The following is a 27,085-nucleotide window of genomic DNA, read 5'->3' as shown; positions in this document are numbered from 1 at the left end:
CAGCAGGGGGTGCTGTCACACCAAGGATGCCCGTGCCCAGCATTGGCACCGCGGTGGCATGGCTTGAGCTCCCCAGGGCAGCAGGGTCCGTCCGTCAGGCCCTGGGACGGCTCGGTCAGGTCTCCCGGGACCTGCTCTGTCAGGCTCTGCTGGGTCAGCCTGGGCTGAGAGCCTCTAGCGCCGAGGGATGACCGCGGGGCCAGCTGGCGTGGCCACGGCGTTGGCAGGGATTGCCATCCCTTCTGCTGGGACAAAGCCCCATTGTGCGCTTGCGAAAGCCCTGCGGACAGAAGCCCTTTGTTCAGAGGGGACTCGGGGCTGGGAGCTCCAGTGGCGACGATTTCTCGAACAACAACGCGGGGGCTTTGTGATTGTTAGCTCAGTCCCTGGAGTCCTGGCAGGGGATGGAGGGAGGGTGTCACTGGCTCCCGCTCTCCCCTGCCAGGCTCAGCCGCTTGGTGACCTCTTTGGCTGGCCCCTCTCTGCCTTTGGAAGGTCACGGACTGAGATGCCCCCAGCAGACCCCTGGCTCAAGAGGGTCATTCCTGACCTTCACCTTCCAGCCTTGCTGTGCCCGAGCCCTTCCCAGCTTCCCAGGGCTGTGGGCCACTTGCGCTGTGTGCAAGGCAGGTCAGCTGGTGGATGCAGTAGGCACCGAAGCTAAGAGGGCACCCAGGACTCCTGGGCTCTGCAGGGTGACCTCAGGCAAGTCCTGTTGCCACCTTGTGCCTCACTTTCCCTTCTCATCCTTTGCATATTTGAGCAAGCAGGAACAGGGGGCCTTGGCAGGTTCCATCTCCATGGGTCCTCAGGCCGTTTCTCAAGTCAGCTGGGGTCTGTGGCTGGGCCCTAGGGACCTGCTGAGCCCCCCTGGCTTCTGGCAGCTGGTTTTATCGGGCGTGCTTTGAGTCCATGCACCTATGCTCACTGAGAGCTGCTCTCTTCCTGCCTCACATAGGGCTTCCATGACCCTCAACAAGCTCCAGGCCCGTGGCATCGCTCTGGGGGTGAGCACAGTTATCCTGGCCAAACCAGGCTTTTCCACTATTGCCTGAGTCATGCATTAGGAGCAGTTTCATTCCCCTCTTCTTCCTCACACACATTTCTATCAACAGCACTTTGGGTGTCACTTTGTCTTCCCCACCCTGGCCGACAGCGGCTCTGTTAATAAAGAAATGATAAGGTTTGCAAGGGTTCAACACAGCTCATCGTTTATTAATTAAATTAAACCCAAAATCCAAATAATTAAAGAGTTCCAAAACAAGCAGGGTGTGGAGAGGGGGTTCATATTCAGACACCGTCCTGAGCATACTGATGTCCAGAGAATTGGCGTCCACCGAGGTAATGGCCATCATCCTGGTTGTCCCTCCTGGGGAATTGAACCCACGACTGCCTGGACTAAAAACTCAGGCTGCTGAAGAAGTGAGAGCCCCTAGGAGGGACCCACAGGTAGAGGGGGATCTGCGATAAGGCACTCACACCAGTTGCTCCATATAGCTCCCAGCTGAATGCTGCCACTGCATTCTCTGTTACTGGGGAATTTGAGGTGGGAGCTTGTTAAAAGTGGAAGGGATGAAGCTGGGGCGCTTGAAGACGCCAGTGAAGACGCTGGCCCCACATGGACCCTCCGGTGAGAGGGAATAGATCCCGCAAACGCAGTGCTGCCTTTGGATTTCCTGGCAGGCCAAGGCACCAAAAAAGGAAGGGTAGGGAAAGAGAAAGGCCCAGAAGCCACATCCTGCTATTGTCTGGGGTCACGTGAGAAGAGCTGTCAAAGCTAGCACCCTGCGGAGCCGGCCCTTCAAAAGATCCTAACTCACAGCGGCAGAGCGGTTGAAGAACTTAGCCGCTCAACCACAAGGATCAACACGGCCGAGCTTCATCTCGCCGCCTCCAAACCCTCCAAAATCAGGAGGCTGTCCTACAAAAGATCGTGAGATCATTTTTTCACACCTGCAAGGAGTTTACAGTAGCACCCATGTCACTTCAAGGACTAACACGCTGGAGAAAGGAGGTCTTTGTTCAAACCTGCCTCTCTTACAGGGTTCCAGCTCACCGTTAAGACAGCCGGGGATTGTTAGGGGCTAGGTTTTGCACCAGGAATTGTATTTATTGGAATAGAAGCTCAATTAAAAAAAAATCCAGTATTGCACTAAATGAATGAAAGCTGGAAATGGCAGAAGGATCTAGCCCTGAGCTCTTTGGAAGTTGTTGCTGTGTTTCTGGGAGGACAGCAAGGTCAGGCTGTATTGCAGGGAACAGAAAAGCCAAGAAGCCACTTCCCTGGGGTACGCAGAATCACAGAGACCTAGGGCTGGAAGGGAAGTCCTGAAGCAGGATCATCCCTATCCAAACCAAATATGTTGGGCCATTTCTTTGGAACCCCTCTTCTTCTTTTTTCCAGGGGAGTCCAAGGCTGCAGCGAAGGGAAGATGCTTGGAGTTTGTCTGGGAGGTAGGGGGGTGTGGAAAGGGCAGTCAGGAAGGGAAGGGAAGAGAGGGGACTGTTTGATCTCAGGCATTTAGAGTAGCTCACTGGGACAGATCTGCCTGGGAAGAGTGGGGCACCACATCAGATGCAGAGAAGGTGCAGTGGGAAGGGCCTGGGGGGCTGGGTCAGCATCACGCAGATGCTTGTCGTCAGTCAGAATCAGGCCTGGGGAAATGGCTGTGTAGGGTCTCGAGCTTGTTTCAGTGTGTTCCAGATCACAGGGGCTGCCGGGAGGCCAGCGAGTGTGCGCAGACATGCACAAGCATGTGAACGTGTGCGGGGGGGAGATCACGCAGGGGCACATGTGTGCGAGACAGAACAAGTGACGCACACGCACACACGGCCCTCTCTCTGCACCGAGAGCACTCCAACACTGAAGCAACGCCAGCTGAGCGTCATCCAGTGATGCATCCCTGTATACATCCCTTATAACAAACAGATGCTCATTAGTCAAAAACTTCTCCTCCATTAACCTATACAGACTTCCACAGCATTAACAGAGACCCTCTGGGAAAGGTGACTCACAAGGGAAAAAAAAACCCTGGCTCATGCCCCTTTATGATGGATGAGGTGGGGAAGGGATGAAAAAAAATGAACTATATGGGGGCAGTGGGGGAAATATTCTGGTTATTTTTTTACACTAAAGTCATTATGATAATTATTTGTATTGTGGTAGTACCTCTGGGTTCCCGGTTGGACCGGTGCCCCATTGTACTAGATGTTGCACAGATATCAAACAAACATAAAATAAAAGCCAAATAGCTGCCTAAAGGGCTGGAAACCTAATTCAGCTCCTCTCTGGGCTGAAAGACTCAGCGCCTGGAGAACGAGTGAGACACCGACATCGCCAGAGAGAAAAAAATGAGCAACCGAGAGAGGGAAGAGACTTCCCTCCTCCCCTTAGCCAATCTTCTTGTGAACAGCTATTTAACTTTGAGGGCTAATAACACCCTGGAGAAAGGAAGTTATTGTTAAAGATGTGCCTCTCCTGACGTGCCTCAGCTCACGGTAAACACCCAGAGAGCCCCCAGCCATAAAGGATGGAAAAGCGAGGAGAAGCCGACAGAACGGCTGCAGCGTTTCGATGTGCTCAGCTCCCGAACAGGCGCCTCGGGAGATGGGACAGTGCGACTGCAAAGCTCTTTGGGAGCTTCCACCTGTACTGATGCCCCTACATGGGTGTTGAGTAAATCCGGCTCCAATTCGAACGCTAACCAATCAGGAACCTGTCCCTGAGCTCTTTTTAATATTCCTGATGGTAAAAAAGAGGGAGAAGAAAACCAAAAAGGTTTGATTGGGAGGGACGGGGGATGACACCAACTGGGATTGTGGCTTTCCACCATCATAAAGAAGCAGGGCTAAAAGCACGTCAGCTTTACTATAGATGCCCCAACTGATATTGCCAATTAACAGAGACCCTCGTTAAACCCTGGGCCTCTACCACCCCACCCCCATCCCATATTTTAAATACAAAGGCTTCCTGGAAATGCTCCTCCCCCCTCCCTTAAAGCATCATCATAACTTAAGACATAAATATTCCTACGCTTCTTGATTAAATATGCTGGGGATAAGGCAGGAAGGTGGGAATCTCCCCTGGGGTCTTTGCAGTGTGACTCGCGGGCCCTTCTGGGCACAGCGGTTGGAGGAGAACGGCTGCTTTCAGGTCCTCACCCCCGGACCCCCGACTCCCCTGGCTTGGCTGCAAAGGTTCTGGGGAATTGAGGGCCCGATCCTGCCTGTGGCTGAGAAACAGGATCCAGCAGGGCACTCACTGCGCCCCAACCACAGGGCTGAGTCCCCTCTGGCTTTCCAGTGTGCTTTGCAGGACAGAGCCCACAATGGGTGGCACCAGTTGGGGGAGACAGCATCTCCCTGCCCTGCCCTTGGCACTAGCTGGTGTAGACACCTCCAATGTCTCTCCCAGAGACCCCGTCCTGGAGGGCGAGGGGCTGAGGGTGCCTCTTCACGGCAGCATGTTCAAATTGCAGGCACCAAAGTCGTCTGAATCTTCCTGAGCCTCATCGGACCCCAAGCTGGGGACGAGGGGCAAGGACTAGGGGACGATCCCATCACTACGCCCACCCCTGCAGCAGCACAGGAGCTGCCAGTGCCCCAGGAAATAAATTATCTCGGGGGGGAGGGGGGGATTAAAAAAGGAAGGAAAAGGAGGAGAAGGAAGAGCCGGAGGAGACCCTCCGGCTTAGATCTCCAGCAAGCTGCTCTGCTCGGGGCTGGTGGTGTCCTTGTCGTCGCTGGCTAAGCCCTCCTGCATGGTGGCACCGGGCGAGCCCCCAGTGGCCGCCTCCTCCCGCTCGGCCTCCCCCTCGGGGGGCTTGGTGGCCCCCATCTCGGTGTGGGTCTTCTGGTGCTTGCTGAGGTGGTCGCTGCGCGTGAACCGCTTGTTGCAGAGCAGGCAGGTGAACTTCTTCTCTCGGGTGTGGGTGCGGACGTGGCGCTCCAGCTCGTCCGAGCGCGTGAAGCGCTTGCCGCAGAAGAGCCAGTTGCACACGAAGGGGCGTTCACCCGTGTGCCAGCGCAGGTGGGCTTTCAGGTGCGAGGCCTTGCCATACACCTTCCCGCAGCCCGGGATGTGGCAGCTGTGGATGGGCTTCTTCCGGAGGCTGGCGGCCGAGGCACCCAGGCGCTCCAGCTCCTGGCAATTGGGGCAGTCGCACGTCGAGCGGCCGGTGGTGCCCCCAAAGGAACCACCCCGCGGGGCCTTCAGTCCAATCCCGCTCTCCATCAGGGAGTTGTTGGCCACCGGCTTGGGCTTGTACATCTCCTGGGACAGCATGTGCTGGCTGGAGGGGAGTAGGTGGGAGGAGGAGGTGATGCCCACTGCCGGGTATGGGGCAGGATTCAAGGGGGTGAAGTCGGAGCTGTAGCTAGGCAGCTGGGGGCTGAGGGAAGACTGGGTGGGCATGGACTGGAGGGAGCCCTGCAGGCCATCCGACTGGGGCTGGGTGCTCAGCCAGTTGGTGTTGGAGTGCATGTCCCACCAGGAGGCCGTGGCGTTGCTGGAGCTGCCCGAGATCCCGGGGTGGATGCCAGTTTTGTACCAGGAGCCATAAGGATGGGTCATGTCTAAGGAGGTGTAGACGCTGGGAAGGCAGTCGGCCGAAGGGTGTCCCTTGGAGACCAGGAGGGACGATGGGTCCTGAGAGCTAGAGGAGGTCGGGAAGGAGTGGGAGAAGGGGCTGTAGTCATTGCCGTAGGTGGTGGAAGCCTGGGGGCTGGTGGAAGGCGACATCAGGCCGTTCCCACTGGGGAAGGCAGCGGTGTAGGACTCCCCCATGGCCTCAGAGCCGCGGACTTTGGGCACGGAGATCTCGGCACCCAACTGGTACAATTTCTTTCCTGGATTTCCCCCTGCTTTCCCTGGAGTGGCCGAATCCCGGATTGGACTCGAGCCTCCGAATTTATTGCAGGTGGCTGTCAGCATAGCCAGTGGGCTAGAGCCATAGTGGGCTTCTTCCTGGAGGAGGAGAGAAAAGAGGATAAAGCGTCAGCATAGGAAGGCAAGGCTGCCGCTTTCGGTTTGGGGTGGGGCTCTATAGGAGACAAGGCAATTAAAGCACATTGTCACAGGGGACGGGAGATGACCCATAGCTAAAACAATCAGAGCAGCAAGATACTGCCTGCCTGGCAGAGCATCTGATAGCACTGTGGCCTCAGTGCTGGGAACCAGTGCTTTCCTCTTGCCAAACCCCAGCTCTGCCACTGACTCCTAGTGAGGACTTAGGCATGTCACTTCCTCATCCCTTGCCTTAGTTTCCTCTGCTGGAAAGGTGTGATGCCAGTTTATCTCCCAGCCAATAGAAGCATCGTAAGGTCTCATAAGCATCTGAGACACCATCAGTGCCACACGATCAAAGCCCATGACTCAGCCACCCCCAGAAAAACACACAATGGATTTAAAAATCAAGAAGCGTTACGTATTTAGGGCCTCTGGCATTTGCCTCTGGTTCTTGTCCTTTGAGCAGGGTCAGATTTGCTCCACGGCTATGCAGGCAACACATTCAATTGGGAGGGGGTGGTAGTGAAAGCTGAGTTTTGCATGTTATGCCCATGATGCCAGGAGCTGGGGCCTGAGGACAGACAGCCCCTATTGCCTGATTCCTGAAAAGCTCACAAGAGCTGGCAGCCAGCCGAGAAGGGCCCAAACCTGTTTGACCCCTCGTCTCAGCACCTCTGGGCCTTTGGTGCACTGAGCCAAAAGGAGCTTTGATGACACAGGGCATTAGATAAACAGGGAACTGAGGCATAAGGGCCCCGCTCATCCAAGGTATTTAGGCACCTTACCACTGTGAGGAACTACCAGATTTTTAAAGGTATTTAGGTCCGCAGGATGCTTGGCGCATTTTTCCAAGTGCCTGAATGTTTCATTCCCAGAGAAGCTAATGCTTTGGAAAATCCCACTCAACACCGCTCTACAGCTTCAGTCATTAAAATATCCAATGATTAAAATAGGTGACTTGACCAGGGCTACACAATGATCCTGTAGTAAAGCAGGGAATTAAAATTGGGTGGCACCTACTTCTTTCCAAATGAAGCCCCTACCTCGGGTGGCCATCATAGAGGACAGCCCGGTCATCCTCTACCCTCTATCGATACGAAACTGGACGCCTTTCTGTCCTCTACTGAATCTATGAATCTATTTTTTTCTTGAAGAGAAAAATAGAGGACATAAAGGCATCGGGTTTCGTATCAATAGAGGCCAGAGGACAGCCGGACCGTCCTCTATGATGGCCACCCTACCCCAACCCCTTCCCTTGTAGACTTTGGCTTGAATCTGAACTCAGAGCAGAGGCACCATATTCCTGCCCTGACCCTTGTGTCTCTCCTGGGCTCAAACTGTGGCATGGTGGAAAGTACTTATTGCTATTTCTGCAGTGGATTTAAAAGGAGCAGTTTTGCCCCAGGGAATTCCTGTTTTTTTGGCATGTGTTTGTGTCTGGAAATATCAAAGGGTTGGGGTTGCCTCCACAGACAGTGGCTGCCATGTGCTCCCTGCCGCTGAGACTGCAATGCATTGTGGGAGTTGTAGTCCCACCAGGCAGCCTGCCTGGCGAGGGCAATGAGGGCGCGAGGCACCTGAACTGCACCATGGTGGCTCAGGCTGACTCCCCTTCAGGCCAACTAAAATTACTTCTAATTTTTTGGGGTTTTTTGTTTTTTTGCAAAATTGACATTGGCCCTAAAATTTTTCACTTTTCTCCTCACTTTTCCAAGAAAGTGAGAGTTACCAGCTAGCTCTTCTTGGTTCACAATAGCCATGTACCCCTCAAAAACCTTTCACACTGGGGCACGTCAGGTTTTCCAAGGGGCCTATATGAATTAGGCACTCAAAACACAGCGCCCAGAGGTATAGGCTTTGTGGGGAACTTAGCCAGTCACTAAAAAAGACGAGCTGGGAGTTGTGACTAAACACAAAGCTTTAGCTTCGATTTTCTGGGGCCTGACTCATGGCTCTCCAGCGGTTGGCGCTGGCCCTGCAGCACGGAGGCCCCTTTGAAAATCCCGACCTTCAAAAATGCATATACATGACTCATTGCTGCAAGGAGTCGCTCATGGGTTTTAAGGGCAAGAAAGGGACCATTAGATCATCCAAATTCCTCCATAAAACAGACCAAAGAATTTCACTCGGTTGCCCTTGTCCTGTGCCTAGTCGCTAGACTAAAGTCTAGCCAGGCAGAGGCCGGGAGGAGAAAAGGCAAGGCATGGAGGATAAGGAAAGGTTGTGGTGCAGATGGCTTTGAGGAGACTGCTCCAAACAGCACCCACTAAAGAGCAGAAAGTGCTTATACAGCTGGCAGCTGGGACCGGAGACAAGTTGGTTAGAGGGAGAGGTGGCAGAGGAAAGGAAAGGCGTTCAGGGTTCATCTGGCGCTATGGTAGGGTGGCCATCACAGGAGACGTTGCGGTTTTCTGCTACTCTGTCCTCTGCCCTCTATTGATACGCAACACAATGCCTTTTTGTCCTCTATTTTTCTCTTCAAGAGAAAAATAAAGGACATAAAGATGTCCAGTTTTGTATCAATAGAGGACAACTGAACTGTCCTCTGTGATGGCCACCCTAGGCTACGGCCAGGTCCCTGGTCAGCCACTGGAGGGATGCTCTAAGCTGCTGCTCTTCAGCAGCCTGCAAACCTGAGCCTTGAGCATGGTCTTGGGGCACCCCTTAGGGAGCCCTCCCCATCTCACTGCCAGGGTGGATGCAGGCAGGGTAGGCATAGGGTTGCCAACCCTCCAGGATTGCCCTGAAGTTTGCAGGAATTTGAGATACATCTCCAGGAGACTACTGAGAGTCACCTGGGAGACAAATGATAGGGCACTCATTAAAATAGTCATTAATGTCATTACATCACGCGATAGATTCAAACAGCTAGTGACCCTAGGTAGGAAATCAAGTCATTAATGTCACTGCATCATGTGATGGATTCAAACAGAGCTGGCAACCCTAGGTAGGCACCAGTGAGCTTTAGGTCACAAAAGAAACTGAAACCATAAGCCGATGGAGCAAGCTCTGTCTGGATCCTGAAGCGCTATTTTGAGGACATGTGAACTCTCTGAGCAGGGGCACACAGGGGACAATCCCTAGTGTGGGTCAAACTTGGAAGAGGCCTGCCATTGTGTCTCACTCAGCAGCAGGTATTTAACCCAGGTATCCATACAATCTTTTCTCCAATGCCTAAGGAAGGGTGTTTGTGCCCGAAAGCTTGCAATTAAAGTTGTTTTTTTTCAAAAAATCTTGTTGGTCTAATAAAAGATACCATCTCTACTACAAGTCCTGATTGGTATTTAACCCAGACTTTCAGGGATGGAACTGGGAGGTGTGAATCCTGCACTGAGCTGAGCTTTCCACCAGAGCTTGATATCCTGGATGATTAGTATCTAGGTTGAATGCACCTCACGCTCAACCTCACCTGGCTTGGCAAGATCCTTCCTGATCTAAAAATAGTTTATCTTCAAGGCAAGCTCAGCCAGAGGCTTCTTGGGGCAACTGAACAGAGCAATGGCACAGGGCTTGGGGGTATCTACAGGTTTATGTCCATTGCAGCACAAGTACTTGGAATTTGGAGGCAACTGAATTGCTCCTTGGGAGCGAAGCAAAGGCAGGGCAAAAAAGAGCTGGACCATCACCCAAAGGCAAGCAGATCCAGGAGCATCCCATCAAATAAGTCGTCTCCCAGCCACCCTACTTGTCTTGCCCTTGCTCCCTATTCTGGTCCGCTGGCACCTCTCAATCCTGCTGTCCCAGTGCCAGCTTTCTCACTCAGGTCTGCAGATGCCCCTTGAAGAATACACACACACACACACACACACACACACACACACACACACACGCCCTGCCGTTCCAGTCTGCGGACAGGATAGTTCAGAAGTGAGTAATGCTGGACTTTCAGTCCACTTAATGCACAGACCTTCTCTCTGTGCCTCTGCAAAGGACGGCCACATTTCTGGAGTTAACAAGCTCTCCTCATTGACTTTCCAAATGAAACTAGAGGGGAGATTTAGAGTAGGGACTTGCAACGTGTCTATCACACTGCCTGATACCATAGACATCATAAAGCCAATATGGTTATCATTAATAATGGCTTCAGAATTGGAATTTGTCCAGGATGTTGGATTAACACCTCATACTTCCAGAAAGGGATGTGTTTTGCTAGGCTTTGACCATGCAAACATTTACATATGTGCTTAATTTTAAGCAAGGGAGTAGCCATCCATAGGATTATTTCCACGCTTGAAGTTAGAAGGGTTTATGTCTTGAAGGGATCAGGGTCTTCATGGCCCCATGTTGTCAGAATTGGTCTCAGATGTCCTGTTTGAAATCTGAATCATAAGAAATGCATGGTTGGTTTTGCCTTGGACTTGTGGAAGGACAACTAATATGTATGACTGAGAGTGCACAATCTGGGACATTTTTCATAGCCAGTTTCATCCTTCCGTGCAATTTGACAGCCCTGCAACACATTACGCTGCACATTTTGGGGGGGAAAAGAGCTATTTTTACATTGAGGGAACTGGGAGGAAACACATTGTTCACGGGGGTTTTCTCATTTGGGAGGATAGGGCAAGGAAGAAAGAGAGAGAAGACATTCCTCTAGAGTTTTTCTCTCTTTTTTTTGGATGGAAAAATTCATACACCTGGGCAAAATTTGACATGGAAACAAGTCCCCATGTCTGAGTCCAGAACACAATGTGAAAAGACTTGAAATTCAAGAAGCTTCGCATTTTCTTCCAGGCATTTCGCAAACTTCTGCTTATAGCATTGTGGGCAGAGGTGAAATCCCAACCTACTGCAAATGCAAGGAAAATTACCCTCCCCGTGACATACAGCATAACATCTAATGATGACTTTCAACCCCTTATGATCTAGGAGGACTTGCATGTATAGCTCCAATGATCAGCTCTGGAACCCTGATCTTGGGTGCATCTACATGTGCACTTTAATGTGCATTAGCCTATTTTAATGTGCATTAAAGCGTCACAGACAAACAGTGCTCTTTAGCTAATGCACATTAAAATAGGCTAATGCACCTTTTTTCTAATACCTCACAGTGGAGGTACTAGGTTGAATGCGCATTACCTAAAGAGTTGATATAATTAAAGATATCAGATTTACCCAAAGAACCCTGTCTGCCTATGTCCTTAGACCAACATGGGTACAACCTACACCCCTCATTACCTAAAGCACATTAACAAACTTAACATCTCTGTGACAACAGGCTGGATTTCCCGCCCCCCACCCCCATGGAAAACTAGGCATTTTGGGTGAATAATCAATCTTCCCATATTTCCACCAACCCTCCAAACTTTTCTATTTGGAAATGTTAATAATAATAATTATAGTTTAGATGCTTTTTCTCCCCGCTACCATGTTCTCCTATTGGCTGGGCTGTAAGTCCCACAATGCACTCTGGTCTCCCTCCTGCTGGGTATTGTGGTGCATAATGGGAGATAAGGAGCCCAGTCCATGGAAGGAATGAGGGCATGCGGCACCTGAATGGCAGCTGTTGTGAGGCACCGCGGCGGTGGCGCTGACTCGGCACTTCTGTTTTGCAGGCGCTTGCTGATTTGACGAAAACGTTGAAATTAGTGGCAGAAAAGAAGTGACCTGAGGATGGGCGCAGTGGTACCCAAAAGCTCATCTATGTCTCTCCCAACTATACAGTTAGTCCAATACTAGATATCACCCACAAAATCCTTGCCTCTGGCAGAAAGGAGACACCTTTAGGCGAAAAAAGAAAAGTCACAGTGAAAACCTAGTTTCCCAGAAATACTCGGAGAAAAAATAAAAGAAAATGGAAAAACATTTCTGACCACTCACATCACCCATCATGTTCTCTGCACTGCTGCAGTCTGTTAAAGAGGAGATGCACCCGCTCTTCTCTCTCCTTCAGACTTAACTATTGTTCCTTCTTGGTCCTCTTTTTATTCCTTAGTATAAAAATGCACCCCTTTACTTGCAAAGCTTCTGACAGCTCATGGTGTATTTGGTGACGTGTCTCTGTAGGACTTGGCATTGCCACAAATATCACATGGCTGAGATGGCACAGACACCGACAGTTCTTCACCTACATAAAGTTTGGGGGATTTTCTTTGCAGCAGTAGTTGCATTAAGGTAGCATCCGCTGAGATCACAGCGGCTACACGTACAGCGCCGAGCATGGTAAGTCTGAGTTCAGTCTTCAACAAAGATGGGGTTACTTTCCCCTTTTCACAGGTGGGAAACCGAGGCTCAGTTTCTTGGGGTCTCAGTGACATGCCTGAGAGCGTTCATAGAGTCTGTGGTAGGAGGAAGAACTGAATCCTCCTCTCCTTAGTCTCAACCCAGTATCTATGACTCAGACAGGCCAGAGTCTCAGGCACCTTAGCATGGGCTGAGCTCATCTAGCACTCAAAAACTCACAAGCTGGGTCCCAAGACAGAAAGGCCCCTTTGCTTTCTTTTGTTGTATTTGCTCCTGGTTCTGAGGCCTTTGCAGGGGTGATCATCACCTTTTCACAGGACTCCAGGAGCAGGGCCTTGAAACACAACCGAATGGCCCATCTCATGCTTCAGTATGTTCCTGACTCGGGCCCCGACTGGGATGGCTGGCGGGAGAGGGTTGGCTGAAACTCCAACCACAGAGAAGCTGCTAGAGTTCAATCAGTAAACCCCTCTTCTCCGCTGACATGCAGCAAGAAGACAAAAAATCCAGCTTTGCTGCATAAAAAGCCTCTAAACCCCTTGGCTTCTTTCCCCCACGCTTGTCTCCTCGTTCTGCTCCTCATAATGCTTCCGAGAGACTCCTGTTTCCAATCTCTCTTCTCTCTCTCTCTCTTTTTTTTATGGCCTTTTAATTGAATTACGTTGTGGCATTCGAAACCCCCCTCTTTCCCTTCCTTAAACGACTTCCTCTTGATTTGCTCCCTTTATGTTTTTAATCTGTTGCTCTGGGGGCTCTGGCCTTTGCCAATTCCGACATGCAGCGCGTAAAAAACAAATCCCGTTCCCAGCTAATCGCTACGGGGCTTTGGCCCACATGTTGCGTCTATCCGTCATGTCTTCGAAATGCGAAATGCAGAGCAGGGCATCTCCTAAACACTTTAACACTACTCAGCCTCCCTCCTGTTGGCTTTGTGGGCAGCACGGAGCTGAGGAAGCTTCGAAAGGTTTGGGACATGAACAACTACCCTCTCTTGGAGAGAACTATAGCTGCTCAGCTGTGTGTCATAAGTCCCGTACTGCTGACTGCTGATGGAGATTCTCTGTATTCATGAGCTTTTGGGCGCAGACAGATCTGAGCTCCATCTGGGACAATACAGGAGTAAGTTACTATACGATACGATTGCAGGGTGATTGTCAGCTCAGAAATCATGTTTTTAAGCACTTTATTTTTCACTATTTGTGGCTTTTTGAACTTTTTTTTTTAATTTCTCTGAGCTGGGACTATTTTTATTAGAATTCCGGTTATGCCCACAATGTGCTAGTAACTTTCCAAACATAACAAGACGCAGCCTTGTATGCTAGAGACGCTGTACCAGTGTACAAACCAGTCTAGTTAAACTACTGACATGCCTAATGTAGACACACTTAAAATAGCGTAAGCCTCACATAAATCAAGTTAGCTTACGCGGGGAAATCGCTGAGTGCGGCTAAGTCAGTTTTAGCAAGGGTTAAAACTGGAAGTGTGTTAGGAGGTTGCAGTGCTTCAAAGCAGCTGGATTCAAAGCTGCATTGGTGCAAATTTTTAGGATACACAAGGCATGATCTTTATTTCAGGGAGCCTCATGTTTGAGGGGAAAGGCTACAGGAAATGGGTCCTTTTACTTTGTTTCTACTTCATTCTAGTTCGTTATTATGGCTAATTCAGCAGCCGTTGTGTCCTTCCTTCTGTCTGTATGTAACGTTGCCAAATTAAACCAGTTTCATTAAACCGGCGTAAAGAGCCTGTGCGGACATTTTTATTCCACATTAACCATCCGCGGGTGTGTCTACATGTGCGCTTTAATGTGCATTAGCCTATTTTAATGCACCTTAAAGCATCACAAAAAACCTGCACTTTCACTAATGCACATTAAAATAGGCAATCAGGACTCGTAGTAGAGATGATATCTTTTATTAGACCAACCTGATTTTTGCAAAAGTGTCTTTAATTGCATTAAAATAGGCTGTTTTCCTGATACTTTACAATGGAGGCACTAGATTTAATGCTCATTACCTACAGTGTATTAATGAACGTGTAGATCAGGATGGGTAAAATACGGCCCGGGGGCCAAATGCGGCCCGCCAGACCATTCTCTCCGGCCCACGGGGCCCCTAAAAAATTTAGGAAATTAATATTTATCTGCCCCTGTCTGCCTACCATGCAGCCCTCGATGGCTTGCCAAAACTCAGTAAGCGGCCCTCTGCCCAAAATAATTGCCCTCCCCTGGTGTAGATGCACCCAGTTAGGCTTACATTTGTTCCCAATATATTTAAACTAACCCCTAATGAAGTGAGCCTAATCTGAAAGCCACGTGGCCCTTGGCTTTGCGTTTGGTTTCAAGTCACCCCTGCATGTTGATGAGCCGTGAGAGATGCTGTAGGAGGTGGAAATGTCCCAAGCGGAGACTGCCCCGTGGAGGGTTCCAGCTGGGGCAGGGCTTCGGGATGCTCGCATGGGCTCCCTGCGTATCATCAACAGGGCTTGGAGCGACACCACTCATTGTAGCCCCACGGCCTGTGATTTCACGAGTGTTTCGGCGCCGTGCCGGCACACGCTTGCCTCCAGAGAGCAGCCGGCCCCGGCGGGGTTGCAGGAGTTTGTTGTTGCTGCTCCGCCTGAAATTCCAGGGGAAATTTCCTAACTGAGCTTTTGACAAGCTCACCCCATCCCAGCACCACCATGCGCAGAGCCAAATCTGGCCGGAGAGCGACTCTTTAAACAGACGGAGAGACTCCCTGCTGGTTTTCCCACACAAACAGACCGTGGCAGTGCCAGGTGCCCAGGCTGAGGGCAGGCGCAGAAGCCATGCCTGGCTTTCAGGCAGAGGGGAATGTCTGCTCCCCTCCTTGCCTCTTACTGCCCCTCCGTCTGGGCAGGGTGACAGGACAGGGAGCTGCCTGGCTCCCCACCGCTCCCCACATACACCACGGCCGTCTGGCAAGAGGCAGGGAGGGCGGACGGAAACATCCCGAGCCTCAGCTATTCACACAAACACCCAGGGACGCCGAGGCAGCTGGGTTACTCTGAGGCAAGTGCCAGACCCCAGTGCTGCTGCCGCCTCAAAGTCTGAGGGACCCCGCCCGCGGGGGGGTCAGGTAGCAGGAAGAAAAAGCCCTTGGGCATGGCTGAGGTGCCCCCATGGCTTGGCATGCCCCAGGCTGACAAAAGCCTGTGCCACTGGTCAGCAGTGCCTGGGGGCAGCCAGGAAGGTGATGGGTCCGTGAAGGTCTCATTGGCCTCACCCTGCCTGCCCCAAAGGCAAAAGGGAGAGGTATTTAGGGCTGGCAACAAAGAGGACCCTCTGTAGGGGATGGGGAAGATCCACTCCACAGTGTCAGTGAGATGGGATCTCCCTTGTGGGAGGTACTGGGTACCAAGGGTTTATGAAAACCAGGCCCTGGTCCTCACCATGAGCAGGCACAGAATTTTGCTTCATCGGGATTGCAATTATTATAAGGCAACTAACAAGCCCAGGACAAATCAGGGTTACAGCCTGAAGACAGGCTCTGCCTCCAAGAGGGGGACTGGAGCCACTGAGTGAGGGAAGGACATGACCAAGGTTAACAGCAGATGCAGATGTCCTGAGGCTGCAACCCAAGCCCCCTGGCCACTGGAGCACCCGGCCTCCCAGAAACTCCCCCCTCTTCTTCCCTTTTGCATTCCCAGGGAGAGCAGTACATGTCCAGGCAGTGCCCAATCTGAGCCCAAGGGCAAGAAGAACAGCTCCTGCCATGCCAGCTGTGCCTTGCCGAGCCCCTCCATCCAGAAACAGCTCCTGCCAGCTGTGGCTCAACAGCCCCTTCATACAGGTGTGGATTGCCGAGCCCCTCCATCCAGGAACAGCTCCAGCCAGCTGTGCCAGCTACGACTCACCGAGCCCCTCCATACAGCTGTGGATCGCCGAGCCCCCCAGTGCAGGAACAGCTCCAGCCAGCTGTGGCTCGCCGAGCCCCTCCATACCACTGTGGATCGCTGAGCCCCTCTATACAGGAACAGCTCCTGCCAGCTGTGGCTCGCCGAGCCCCTCCATACAGCTGTGGATCACTGAGCCCCTCCATACAGGAACAGCTCCTGCCAGCTGTGGCTCAACAGCACCTCCAAATAGAGTAAGCATTAGTGACAGCCCTGTCCAACTTCTGAGGATCTAGGCCCCAGTTAAACCCATGCACCTAACCTTGAAATGCCCATTCCCTGTGACTTCCAGCAACCCCCAAAGCACCTCATAGTAATCTCTGACTAAAGCTATGACGCCAGCATGGAGCTATGACTCCATTAGTAGCTACTGAGCATGGGAGTTAGAAATACAGCCTCTGAATCAGATCTTCCTGGACCTTAAATGCTGGAGGCCTGCAAATGAGAGGAACAGTGGGAAAAAAACCTGGTCAGACCCCATTCGCTCTCCCTTTCAGCATCCTCTTCTGCCCCTGTGACACAGGAGAGTGAGCAAGATGGATCTGTGGTCTGACCCAGTCAATGGCAGTTCTTATGGGAACATCAAGATGCAACACCAACAAAGCCCTCCTGACAAAGAGTGGAGCTATATTGGCAAAGACCTGCTTGGTACTGGTATTGTAACCTCCAGCTATGAGCAACCCAGTAAAAGCCCAGTGTAACCAGCACATCTTCACCCACACTCCATTACATACGTGACCAACACTATAGCGGGAGGAAGGCCTGAGAAAAGCTGGCTGTCCCTCTCTGCTAAGGGGTCTGTACCATGTTCAGCATTAAAGAGCTAATACAAGATAAAGCGGGTGCTGTCCTTTCCTTGTTCCTTGATTCTTTCCTTGAGCCATTTAATTCTGTTTCACCCACTCCCAGAGCTCAGTAGAAATATCACGATCAAAGTCAGGGGTTGACTTGTGGGGCAAATGATTTTTTTTGTTTGTTTGTTTGACTTCCAAACAAAATTTCTGAAAAATATTTTGTTCCAGTCAAACAGGAATAAAAAAATTGGGCCTTTCTTTGGCCAAACAAACAAACAAAAACCCTGGAAAAAAATTGAGGAGGGTTATTCCCATGTATTTAACCCTAAACCAAATGTTTTGTTCCGCTTTAGGGGTTCTTGAAACCTTTCTAAAAACTCTTTTTTAATGAAAAAATCTCCATTTTTATTTCAAGGCCATTGACAATGTCCACGTGGAAATTTTTTGATTGTTTATTTTTTTTAAAACATAGTTCCCCTACTTTTTTTTAAGCTAACACTGATTTTTTGAGACTTCGAGAGTCATCTAAGAAAAAAAAACTCTCTCATTTAATTTGATGGTATTTCTCTGTCCGGGTGTAACATGATGACTTTTGCAAGCAGGAGCTGAGGGATTCCAATACGTCAGGCTGGGTTTTAGGCAGAATCCTACTGATTTGGGAGAAAATCAAAAATATCTGAAAAGGGAGGGGAGGGGAGAGGGAGTGGATCTTCTAAAGCCCCTGGCATCTGACTCCCAAAGGCAGCAGCTTGAAGCACCTCTGTGGCTCTCTCCAGATCAAAGAATGAGTTGATGGCAGAAATTAGCACATTCCAGCATAACAAAACCTCCCTTAGCTCTTGTGTCCCAGGTGAGTTTAACATGTTGACCTCCTGCGTTTGTCTTTATTCTTTTTTTTCCTTCAGTGCATCAGCTCCCCAGAGGTCAAAGTGCAGGAAGGTTTGACCCATGGATGAATGCCCAGAGGTTGGGGGTTGACCTCAGAGGCATAGCGAATGGAGGATCCTAGCAGGGGAGAACAGTGTACGCAGAACCCCTGTCATAGTTTGACGGGTACACAGAGAACCCCTTGCATGCGGGACTTTGGCATGGGAGGAGTATGGGACATAAATGGCCTGGCACAGGGGGCTTGCAGCATATCCTCAAAAGAGAAGGTGATGGGCGGGTGGCACAAGGGATGATGGATAGTGGCCTTAGGGTGGATTCTCCATCGCTTCTTCATCAAGAGCCAATGCTTTCAATGGTGTAGGTTGTAGCCATGTTGGTCTAAGGCAAGGGTGGGCAAAATGCAGCCCGCTGGCCGGATGCGGCCCACCAGGCCATTCTTTCCAGCCCGCGGGGCCCCTAAAAATTTAGAAAATTAATATTTATCTGCCCCTGGCTGCCTGCCATGTGGCCCTCAATGGATGGCCAAAACTGAGTAAGCGGCCCTCCACTCGAAATAATTGCCCGCCCCTGGTAAGGACACAGGCAGACAAGGTTGTTTGGGTGAATCTGATTATCTTTTATTAGACCAACTTAAATAAATGCTTTCAATGAGCATTTATCCATCATGTACTGGGACATGGGCTCCGAGTAGGTGAGGCTCCCTGAGTGCTGGGTTATACAGGAGATCAGAATGATCACAGCAACCAGACCACATCCAGGGCTTGTGCCTCTGAGCGGATAGTCCCTTCTTTAGCTGATTCATATGGGGATGCTGATCTCTGGACCAATCCAGCCCAGAGGCAGTAATCTCTGTATTCAGGCTGCTAAGCAGAGAGGGAAAGAGGAGAGGAGGGGAGGGGAAAAGGGGGAGGGGGATTTTCAGCTTTGGGGAGTTAGGAAAAATATTTTTTAAAAAAACCTAAACAAATTTCATGGTACTTTAGAATTTCCTCAAAGCAGAAACACATTTCCTGGAGCACCAAACCTCTTTCATTTTTCTCGCTTTATTCTTCAGTGGCTCTGGCTCACTCATTCATTCGTTCGTTCGTTCGTTCTTTCTTCCTTCCTTCCCAGCAAAATAAGTAGTTGATTAAAATAAATAAAATCCTACCACATTGGCCACTCCAGTTTCGCAACTAATTATAGAGATGTTTTTTGTTGCTGTTGTTCTCAATTCTGTTTGAAAAGCTTTCCTATTCCACTCAATCATGTAGCAACTTAGTTCATCCACTTTCTTTGGTGGGTCCTCCTGTAGCTCAGATGACTTCTGAAACATTAGCTCTGTAATGGCCTTTGTTGTTTCCAAAGCTGAATTTTGGTGCTCCCAAAGTTATATAGACTTCTAGGTACAAGACTGTGGACTTTGCTCTGCCCCTGTTCAGCTGCCTTCTAACATCAACCACCTCAAAACTTCAAAAGCTTCAGATCCAGCTTCAAGAATCACAAGGCAGGCTTAAAAATCATGAGATTTTAACACTGAATGAAACATTTGCGACTTTTGTTGTTGTCATCTGGTTTCTGAGCTTTTCAAGGAACTTGTCAACCTTGTCTTTGCAACCAGGAGAGCTACAAACTGACTTCTCATTTAAAAAAAATGAAAGCCAAGGCAGGTGGCAAGTGTGGGTGAAAGCCATTAGCCTGGTGTGACAGGGAATGGATTTGCCCAGGGACAAGGGCTGCTATGCCATGTTCAGGGCAGTGGACGCATTGGCCCATAGTCTGTAACAGTCTCTGGCATGACATTGCCCCTCACAGGGTGATGCAGGGCTGTGACACCTGCAGTGAGGAAGGCTTCCTTACCTTCATCCCCATCCCCCCCACCTCTTTGCCTACTCTATCATGATAGCTCCCAGCCCAGCCGGTTAGGGGCAAGAGCCTGGATTTCTGATCCTGGATCTCCCTCAGCATTGTACAGTAGCAGATCCATAGCGCCAGCTCTGCTCAGAGGCCCAAGGAAAGAGGAGTACAGATGGCCCAACGCAGACTCACTGCCCAGGTGCTGCGTGGCTGCAAGCTCCAGTGTGCACCGATGCCAATGTGGACAGCCGGTCTCTGAAGCATAAAGCCCTGGTCTCCACATCTGGGGCCACAGCACTGGGCCCTGGAGCTGGGGGGCCCTGCTCTGTGATTCCAGCATAGAGCGGGTTCCATGTATGGGGCTTGTACCAATTTCATAGGTGCAAATATCCCAGGCCAGAAGCTAAAAGCAACTGTTGTGTATCTACCATCGTAAAATCACCCCTTCCCATCCTCCCTTTGGCCTTGAAGATGCCTCCATTTAACTGACCCCTTTGGCTGTGAGTGATTACTGAACACTACATTCTTCTAACAGCCTCCAACACCCTCTGCGCAACGCACACACCACATCTTTGGCTGCTATCACAGTGCTCACTCTGCCCAGGGGTCTCTTCCTTCCTGGCTTATTTATTTAGACTGTCACCACCTTGGGGCAAGGATTCACTGCTACTCTGGGCTTATGCATCACCCAGCACACGGGGTCCCCTCTCTTTGCTGGCATCTTGGCACAGCTGGCCAAAATCGACACAATTCATAAAGCAATAACATAAAATTGAGAACCCATGGAGCCAAACTGATGCAGGGCTTGCAGTACAGCCAGTAGTCAGACTGCATCCACGTAATCCAAATGTGTCAAAGCCTTGCCTTAGCAATACCCCTGCCCAGGTGGTGTCAGATCTAGTTTAAAGCTGTGGTGCCTTTAGATTTGATCCAATTGAAACATCCTCCTTAGAGTCATGAAGGACTGGTATAGGACAGGCCACCGACTCCAGCCCCCAGCTATCGCAGACATTGCATCATCCACTCCTAAAAGTACCAAGTCCCCTCTAACAAGGATCTGGGTTTCTTTGTCCCCAGTGCTCTGCTCGGGGGCGGCTCCTACTGCCCCAATATTTTCCCTTCCAGCCTTCATCTAGCCCCAGTCAATCTGTTCCAACGGCGCTTGCACCCACAGGATCTCTTAACTTGTGGCCTTCACCTTCTGCCTATGTTTGCCCAGGAGCTGGACAAGCCAAACTCTCCTCTTCTCTCCTCTTCTCATCAGATCAGCTACCCCATCCCCCTGTGCCTTCCTCTTTGGCACCAGCTCCTCTTCAAGTTCTTGACCACGCATACCTGGAGCTATACACCACTTCTTGACACACACGACAAATTAAATAGGAAAATTTGTCTCTGAGGTATTAGTGATTTGAGCCAGAAGACAAGGCCTACAGAGTGGGTGCTGATAGCAGCTGCAAATGTTCCCACCTCATGAATAGATCCTGCGCCTCAGTTTCCCCAGCCCTATGACCTCTGCCTTACCTTAGGCAGGAGGGGCTTGTTAATCTTTGCAAAAGCCATTATTGGTATAGGCAAAGGAAGGGGCTTCCGAGTTGTCTAGGGGGTTCATCTGAATGGGAGACATGTTTCCCAGTGGTCTCAAGACACTTGGGTTCTCTTCCCAGCTGTGCCACTGACCCACCTTTTGTTCCAGTCACCCTGTAAGCTCTCTCTGGCAGGCATCATCCTTCAGCTTGTCTCTCAGCAGAGCCCTGATCTCCTCTCAGGCCTCCAAGATGTCATGGCAAGAGGCACTGATGATGGGACATTTTAATGATGATAACCATCCCCCCCTGCCCGCCCCCAGGCAGCTTTGGAAATTGGCTCCTGAGACCCCTGCCCTTCATGTTGCCCCGTTGTCTCCCTGCTTCCTTATGCTCTCCCATCCCCTGCCTCTTAGCTTCTGAGCTCCCTGGGGAGGCCAGTTTGCTCTGGGTTTGTACAGCACCTAGTGCAGCAAGGGGTCCTGTTCCAGGATCAGGTCTTCTGGGTGCTAACATGATACAAATAAATAGCCATTATAACCAGACTGGCATTGCAGGGCAGAAAAATCTACAGGGAAGATCCAATGGTATAATTCTTCCCTACCTTATAAAAGACCTTTTACCTCTGGTCTTTCAGCCACCAAGAGCAAAGGAGTTGTCAGAGTGCAGGTGTTTTGTATTGGGGGACAAGAAGAGCCGGTCTCTCCTGGAGAATCTCAGCAGATGCAACAAGTTGTAGGCTCTGCAGTCAAGTCTACAAAGACTCAGCAGAGAGGGAAGGACTTGAGCTGAGGGTGGATTTAGTGCATGCATTGATGGGCTCTTTGGAGAGCCCACAGGCTGGAGATGCAGCAGAGCAATCAAGAGTTTACACTCAGGGAAATCCAGTCCTGTGCTGAGGGGCCTAAATGGGACCTGGGCTCTCTCAGAGTTTGATTGCCATCTGGCCTTGAGCTCCTCCAGACTTGGGGGGATGTGAGCCTCACTGGCCTCTGGTGGAACCCACTGCAGCTCCCAAATCAAATTTGGTTCATTTTTAAAGGGGGAATGGGATTTTTTTCTCCAAAAAGATGTGCCCATCTCCACCTCCAGCTTTGGGATGTTAGTGAATCCCCTTCCTGCCCCCACCCTGACATTTGCACCCAGGTCCACCGAACTCAGTCTTCCTGCTGGCCCAGGTGGGGTCCTGCAGTCACTGAGTGATGCCATGTATGGGTCCCTGGCACACACCCCGCCTGTTTCCCCCTGCAGCTGTGTGCCTCGGATGGTGCTGGCAGCAGGACATGTGCTTCTTCTGCACCTCCCTGCATGGTCCAGGCTGGATCAGCCCCTCCACCTGTTCCACTAACAATGAGATCATGCTGCTTTCCTGAATTGGAAAAACTCCTTCGAAGTCTAATCACCCTCTAGGAGCAAATGGCAGGAGTCTCAGTCCCCTGCCCTCACCACTCACCAGAACCCAGGGGCCTGACACTTCCCAGGAGGACATGTTTGCCCCTGGACCCACCTGCCCATGCTGTACCCATGCCCCCAAGCCTAATTGTGTTGGCATCTAGACACAAGCCCACTTTGGGCACCTACTGAGGCCTGGCTTCCCATGCCTGGGTGGCAGCCACGGTCAGGACACAGGTCACTGCTCATCAAGGAGGGCAGCCCTTTTTTGTCCCAGGGCTGTTTGGATGGAAGGTGGGGGATTCAGGGCTGGGAGGGAGGAAACTGTTTTGTGGGGGAGTTGAGAGACAGGGCCCCTGTGATCACCAGCCTGGTAATTCCCTCCTAATCTAACTCCTCCTCTCAGAAGAGTTTACAGGCACAGGAGAATCTTTGCAGCGTAGATCAAGAGCACTGGGGTAACTTCCTTACAGGCAGACACGACCAGGTACAGACAGAGCAGACCGAAGGCAGTGGAAAGTCAGGCATGGGGTAGGTGGGCCCTGGGAGAGCAAAGACCCACCTAAAGCCAGCTCTGGATACGACACCGATCACGGCTGTGATAGGGCAAGCAGCGAGGGACACCCAGGAGCCCAAGTCTGAGATTGCTGTGTGTCCAGGGCATGCGGCATCGCACAGGATCAGACCCACAGCAGAGCTTACTCCATGCTGGAGACAGGGGCCACCTGCAAGCCTGTGTCTTGGCTGGGCTCATACCCACTGCAGTGATCCCCCTCCCTAAGCCCCCTGTGTCGGCACCGTGGCAGTGACCATGGTGGGATATGCTCCCTCCCAGTTGCATAAAGGGAAACAGGGAATCCTCAAAACACCGTCAGGCCAATCCTGCGGGGCTCTGACCACCTCTTGCAAGGCTCTGGGTGCTCCGATAGCCAGATTCAGCCAATATGAATAAGCTTAGTTCCCCAGAGGGGCATGGCCAGACACCTGCTGGAGATCTACCCAGCGTGTCCAGCATGAAGACCCCTTCATCCTGGCTGGGATCTCCCCTATTGATTCCCCTCGGGGGTCAGACTCGGACACAGGCATGGGCGAACCAGGCGGCCGCCCAGGGCCTGGACAGAAAGGGGGCCCAGAAATGAAAAAAATAAATTAAAATTGCAAAAACAAGTTTTAATATTGGACATATATAAGACAGGCAATGTTAGCAATTGAGAAAAAACTGTTTAAAGACATTAATAGCACAGGTGTGATAAAGATTTTTGCAACAAAAAAATCATTATCTCTGGCAAAGGGGGGCCCAATACTAAAAGTTCACCCAGGGCTGCCAGGAGTCTAGGTATGGCACTGCATAGGGTGACAGAAAATGACACAATCCCATAGACTCTGATGGGCCACCGGCCCAATGACTGAGCTCAGCCCGCCACTTAGGTCCAGTGCCCTCAATGGAGCAATGCTGATTTACACCCCCTGTGTCACAAGGTCTCCTGGGACCAGTTCAGTGCCACTCTGAGCCCCACTTCCACTTACAGCCTTCCTTCTACCTAACATACCCATTGCCCCGGGCCCGGGCCCGGGCCCTGGTCCCTGCAAGCTGACACACCATTGCTCTAACATGAGCCATGCCTCCTACCACCACCGTCTTTCCTTCTGGGGCTGTGACTCAAACCAATGGAAGGTCCCTTCAGATCTGGGGGCTTTTAATATAGATCATGGCTTGATAAATGCATGTCCTCCCAGCCCTAAATCGGTCAACGGCCCCAAAAATTAGATTTCAAACTAGTTGCTGTTCTCATTACCAGGTCCTTTCTGATTATTAACATTCGGGTTTGTCTCTGGTTTTACTTTGCCATGCCTAATAGTTATTTCCTCTCCTTAATTCAATCCCCTCCTTATCATCTTCTCCCTTAATTAAACAGAAAACTTTTCTCAAGCAACTTTATTCCCTAAAAAAAGAAAACCCCAAAACCCACCCCCTGTTCCGTCTAATGCTATTTCTCTGTAAAATCCCATAGGATCATGAAAAAAAGATTATTTTTTTTAAAAGCCTTAAAAACAACTCTTTAAATAGAAACTCCAGACTGTGAAATATCCGTAGCCAATAAAACCTGAAAATAGCCCTGAAGTGTGAGTTTGTCCTCAACCAAAACCTAAATATTTGTGAATACAGTGGCTGGGCAGTTGGTTTTCTGACTGTCGCCCAACCTTTGCTCCAACGGCTATCACTGCTGGGGATGGGTGGGGAAGCTAGAAACTTCAAGGGATTTCATTTTAACTCTTCCAAGTTCTGCCTTGCATTGGAAAAAAGGAGAAGACCCCCCCCCCTTCCCTAAACACACACACTCACACAGAGTCCTGGGTTGATTTTGCAAGGCTTCCCCCCTGCCACCATGCACGCACACAAACGAAATACAGATGACACTCAAGGCAGGGCAGCCAGGATCTCTCCCCACAGCTACTCGCACTCCCCAGCTGGAAGGAGATCTCTCTCATCTCTGTTGTTTAGCCCCTGTGTTTTGGCCAGTGTTACCCACCCTCTGCAGATACCCCAAGGGGAGCATCCCCCAATGGATTCAAACTCATCGCCACCCCCCTCCACCCCCATAAAAGTGCAAAGAAATGAAGAAGAAGAAAAAAAAGAGAGCGCTTCTTACTTTTATCAGCTCCTTGGGGTTTAGCTTCCACCTGGCTTGAGAAAACCCAATTGCTGCTAAGTCAGGATTCTCTAAGGCCCCTGAATGCATGCAGAGGGGAGATTACCTCGAGCGCTGGAGATGCCATCTCTGAGTGTGTCCCAGCCTGGGGCGGTTGCAGTAGATTTTGAGAAGGCAGAGACAGGGAGAGGGAACTAGTTGATCTGTAGTTAGAAGGGACTGGGGGGTGGGGGAGCTCCTCGCATTGCTCTAGGATCCACCCTCTAATTACAGCCTAGGAGCCTTTGAGGACCCGCTAGTATCCAATAAAGGAGGAGGGAAGGGGGTGGAGGGGGAGAAGTCAACATCTTCAGATTTATCCTGGCTCCCTCTGAGCTAAGAAAAGAAAAGAAAAGGGGAAAAGGAGGAGGGAGGGAAAAGGAAAGAAATAAGAGCGAGAAAAAGAGGAAAAGGAGGGGGAAGAAAAGAAAAGAAGGAAGAGGGGAGGGGAGGGAAAGAAAGAAGAGGACATGGAGGGAGGAAAAAAGAGAAAAAGGAGGATGGGGAAAGGAAAGGAGGGAAGAAGAAAGAGAAAGGAGGTGGGAGAGAGAAAAGCAAAAGGGGAAGAGAAGGGAGGTAAAAGAGAAGGGGGATCAAATGAAACAGAAGGAGGAGGAAAGGATGGAGGGGAAGGAAAGAGAAAAGAATGGGAAAAAGCAACAAGCAAAGAAATAGTGGGAAGGGGAGGAAGGAAGCCAAAGAGTGGAAGAAACTGGGGGATGGAAGAACTGAACCAAGGGAGGGAATAGAAGGGAGAAGAAAAGAGATAGATGAGAAAGAAAAGAAAGCAGAGACAAGATGCGGGGGAAAGCACAGAGGAATGAAAGCCATGGAGGAGGAGGTGGGGGGCAGGCACTGCCTAACGCCTGGTCCCCTCTTCCCTGGTTCTCACTGCTGGGGCTTGGCCAAGGTTCAGCTCCAGTTTGATTTCCCAGGGCTTCCCGGGGCTGATGCGGCCGTTCTCAGCCCCCCGCAGCTCCTTCTCTCCCCGGGGAGCAAATGCAAAGGGGAAGAAAGGAGCGATCCTGTCCCACCCCAAGCCCCAGGCTGATCCTCTCTGCCAAGGCCCAAGGCAGGGAAGCTGTGCACCACTCCCGCAGACCTAATCCCACCCCACTTGGTCTAACTTGCCCTTTGCTTGTCCCCCCAAGCCATCCTGGACAGCAGCTCCACATGGTGCCCTGTACACGCTGCCCTTTGCACAGCCTTCACACTGGTGTGAATGGCGGCACTTGGAGGAAGGCAATGGGGCCCAGGTGTCTAGGAAAAGATCTATCTAGGCATCCCACCTAGAGACACCCTGGACAACACCTAAGGGAGCCCAGAAGGGGGGCTGGGGCACTCGGGGACCTGCTCTGCCGCAGCACCGTGACAGTGTAGACAGACCTAGAAGGGCCCTGTTTCAAAGTGGCTGACATCCCCAGGGAGCAAGGGGCAGGTGGAGGAAGGAGAAACAGCAGGGTTGGGAAAGGAAAGAGCTTAGAAAAGAAGTAAAGAGAAGTGAGGGAGATCTTCTGGGGTGCAGGAATATCAATGGTTGTACTGGACCAGCTGAGTGGAGATGGCCACTGGGCCTCAGTGGGGTTAGCACGATTCATAGATTCATAGATGTTAGGGGCTGGAAAGGACCTTGCAGACCAGGGGGTCCAGCCCCCCAACTCTAGGCAGGAAGACAACTGGGGTTAGGTGACCCCAGCGAGGTGACTGTTTAGTCTCCCCTTGAAAACCTCCAGGGTAGGTGACTGATGACACGAGCTACGGCCTTAGCATGGGTGAGCATCAGAGTCTATGGCATTGCCTTCACCGACCCAGGAGTGAATCCGGACTCGGACTTCATCCAAAGTCTGGTGTCACCGGGAGCTG

At 51.0% G+C, this 27,085-nt stretch overlaps 1 protein-coding gene across 2 annotated transcripts; it reads right to left on the bottom strand.

The window, feature by feature from the left end:
* Nucleotides 1-1,189: 1,189 nt before the first annotated feature.
* SP7 (Sp7 transcription factor) lies at nucleotides 1,190-25,611 on the bottom strand. Of its 2 annotated transcripts, none has more exons than XM_019555010.1 (2): nucleotides 25,184-25,611; nucleotides 1,190-5,965 (listed from the first exon to the last, which is right to left on the bottom strand). In XM_019555010.1, the coding sequence occupies exons 1-2, from the start codon at nucleotides 25,271-25,273 to the stop codon at nucleotides 4,691-4,693; spliced, it is 1,365 nt and encodes a 454-aa protein (XP_019410555.1). In that variant the 5' UTR covers nucleotides 25,274-25,611; the 3' UTR covers nucleotides 1,190-4,690. The 2 variants fall into 2 exon arrangements, with proteins under 2 accessions (XP_019410555.1, XP_019410560.1); XM_019555015.1 differs by having other exon boundaries at nucleotides 25,290-25,611.
* Between the last annotated feature and the right edge of the window lie 1,474 nt (nucleotides 25,612-27,085).

Source organism: Crocodylus porosus, unplaced genomic scaffold, assembly GCF_001723895.1.
Source record: "Crocodylus porosus isolate Cpor-Errol unplaced genomic scaffold, CroPor_comp1, whole genome shotgun sequence".
Lineage (NCBI taxonomy): Eukaryota > Metazoa > Chordata > Crocodylia > Crocodylidae > Crocodylus > Crocodylus porosus.
This window is presented reverse-complemented; position numbering and strand designations above follow the sequence as displayed.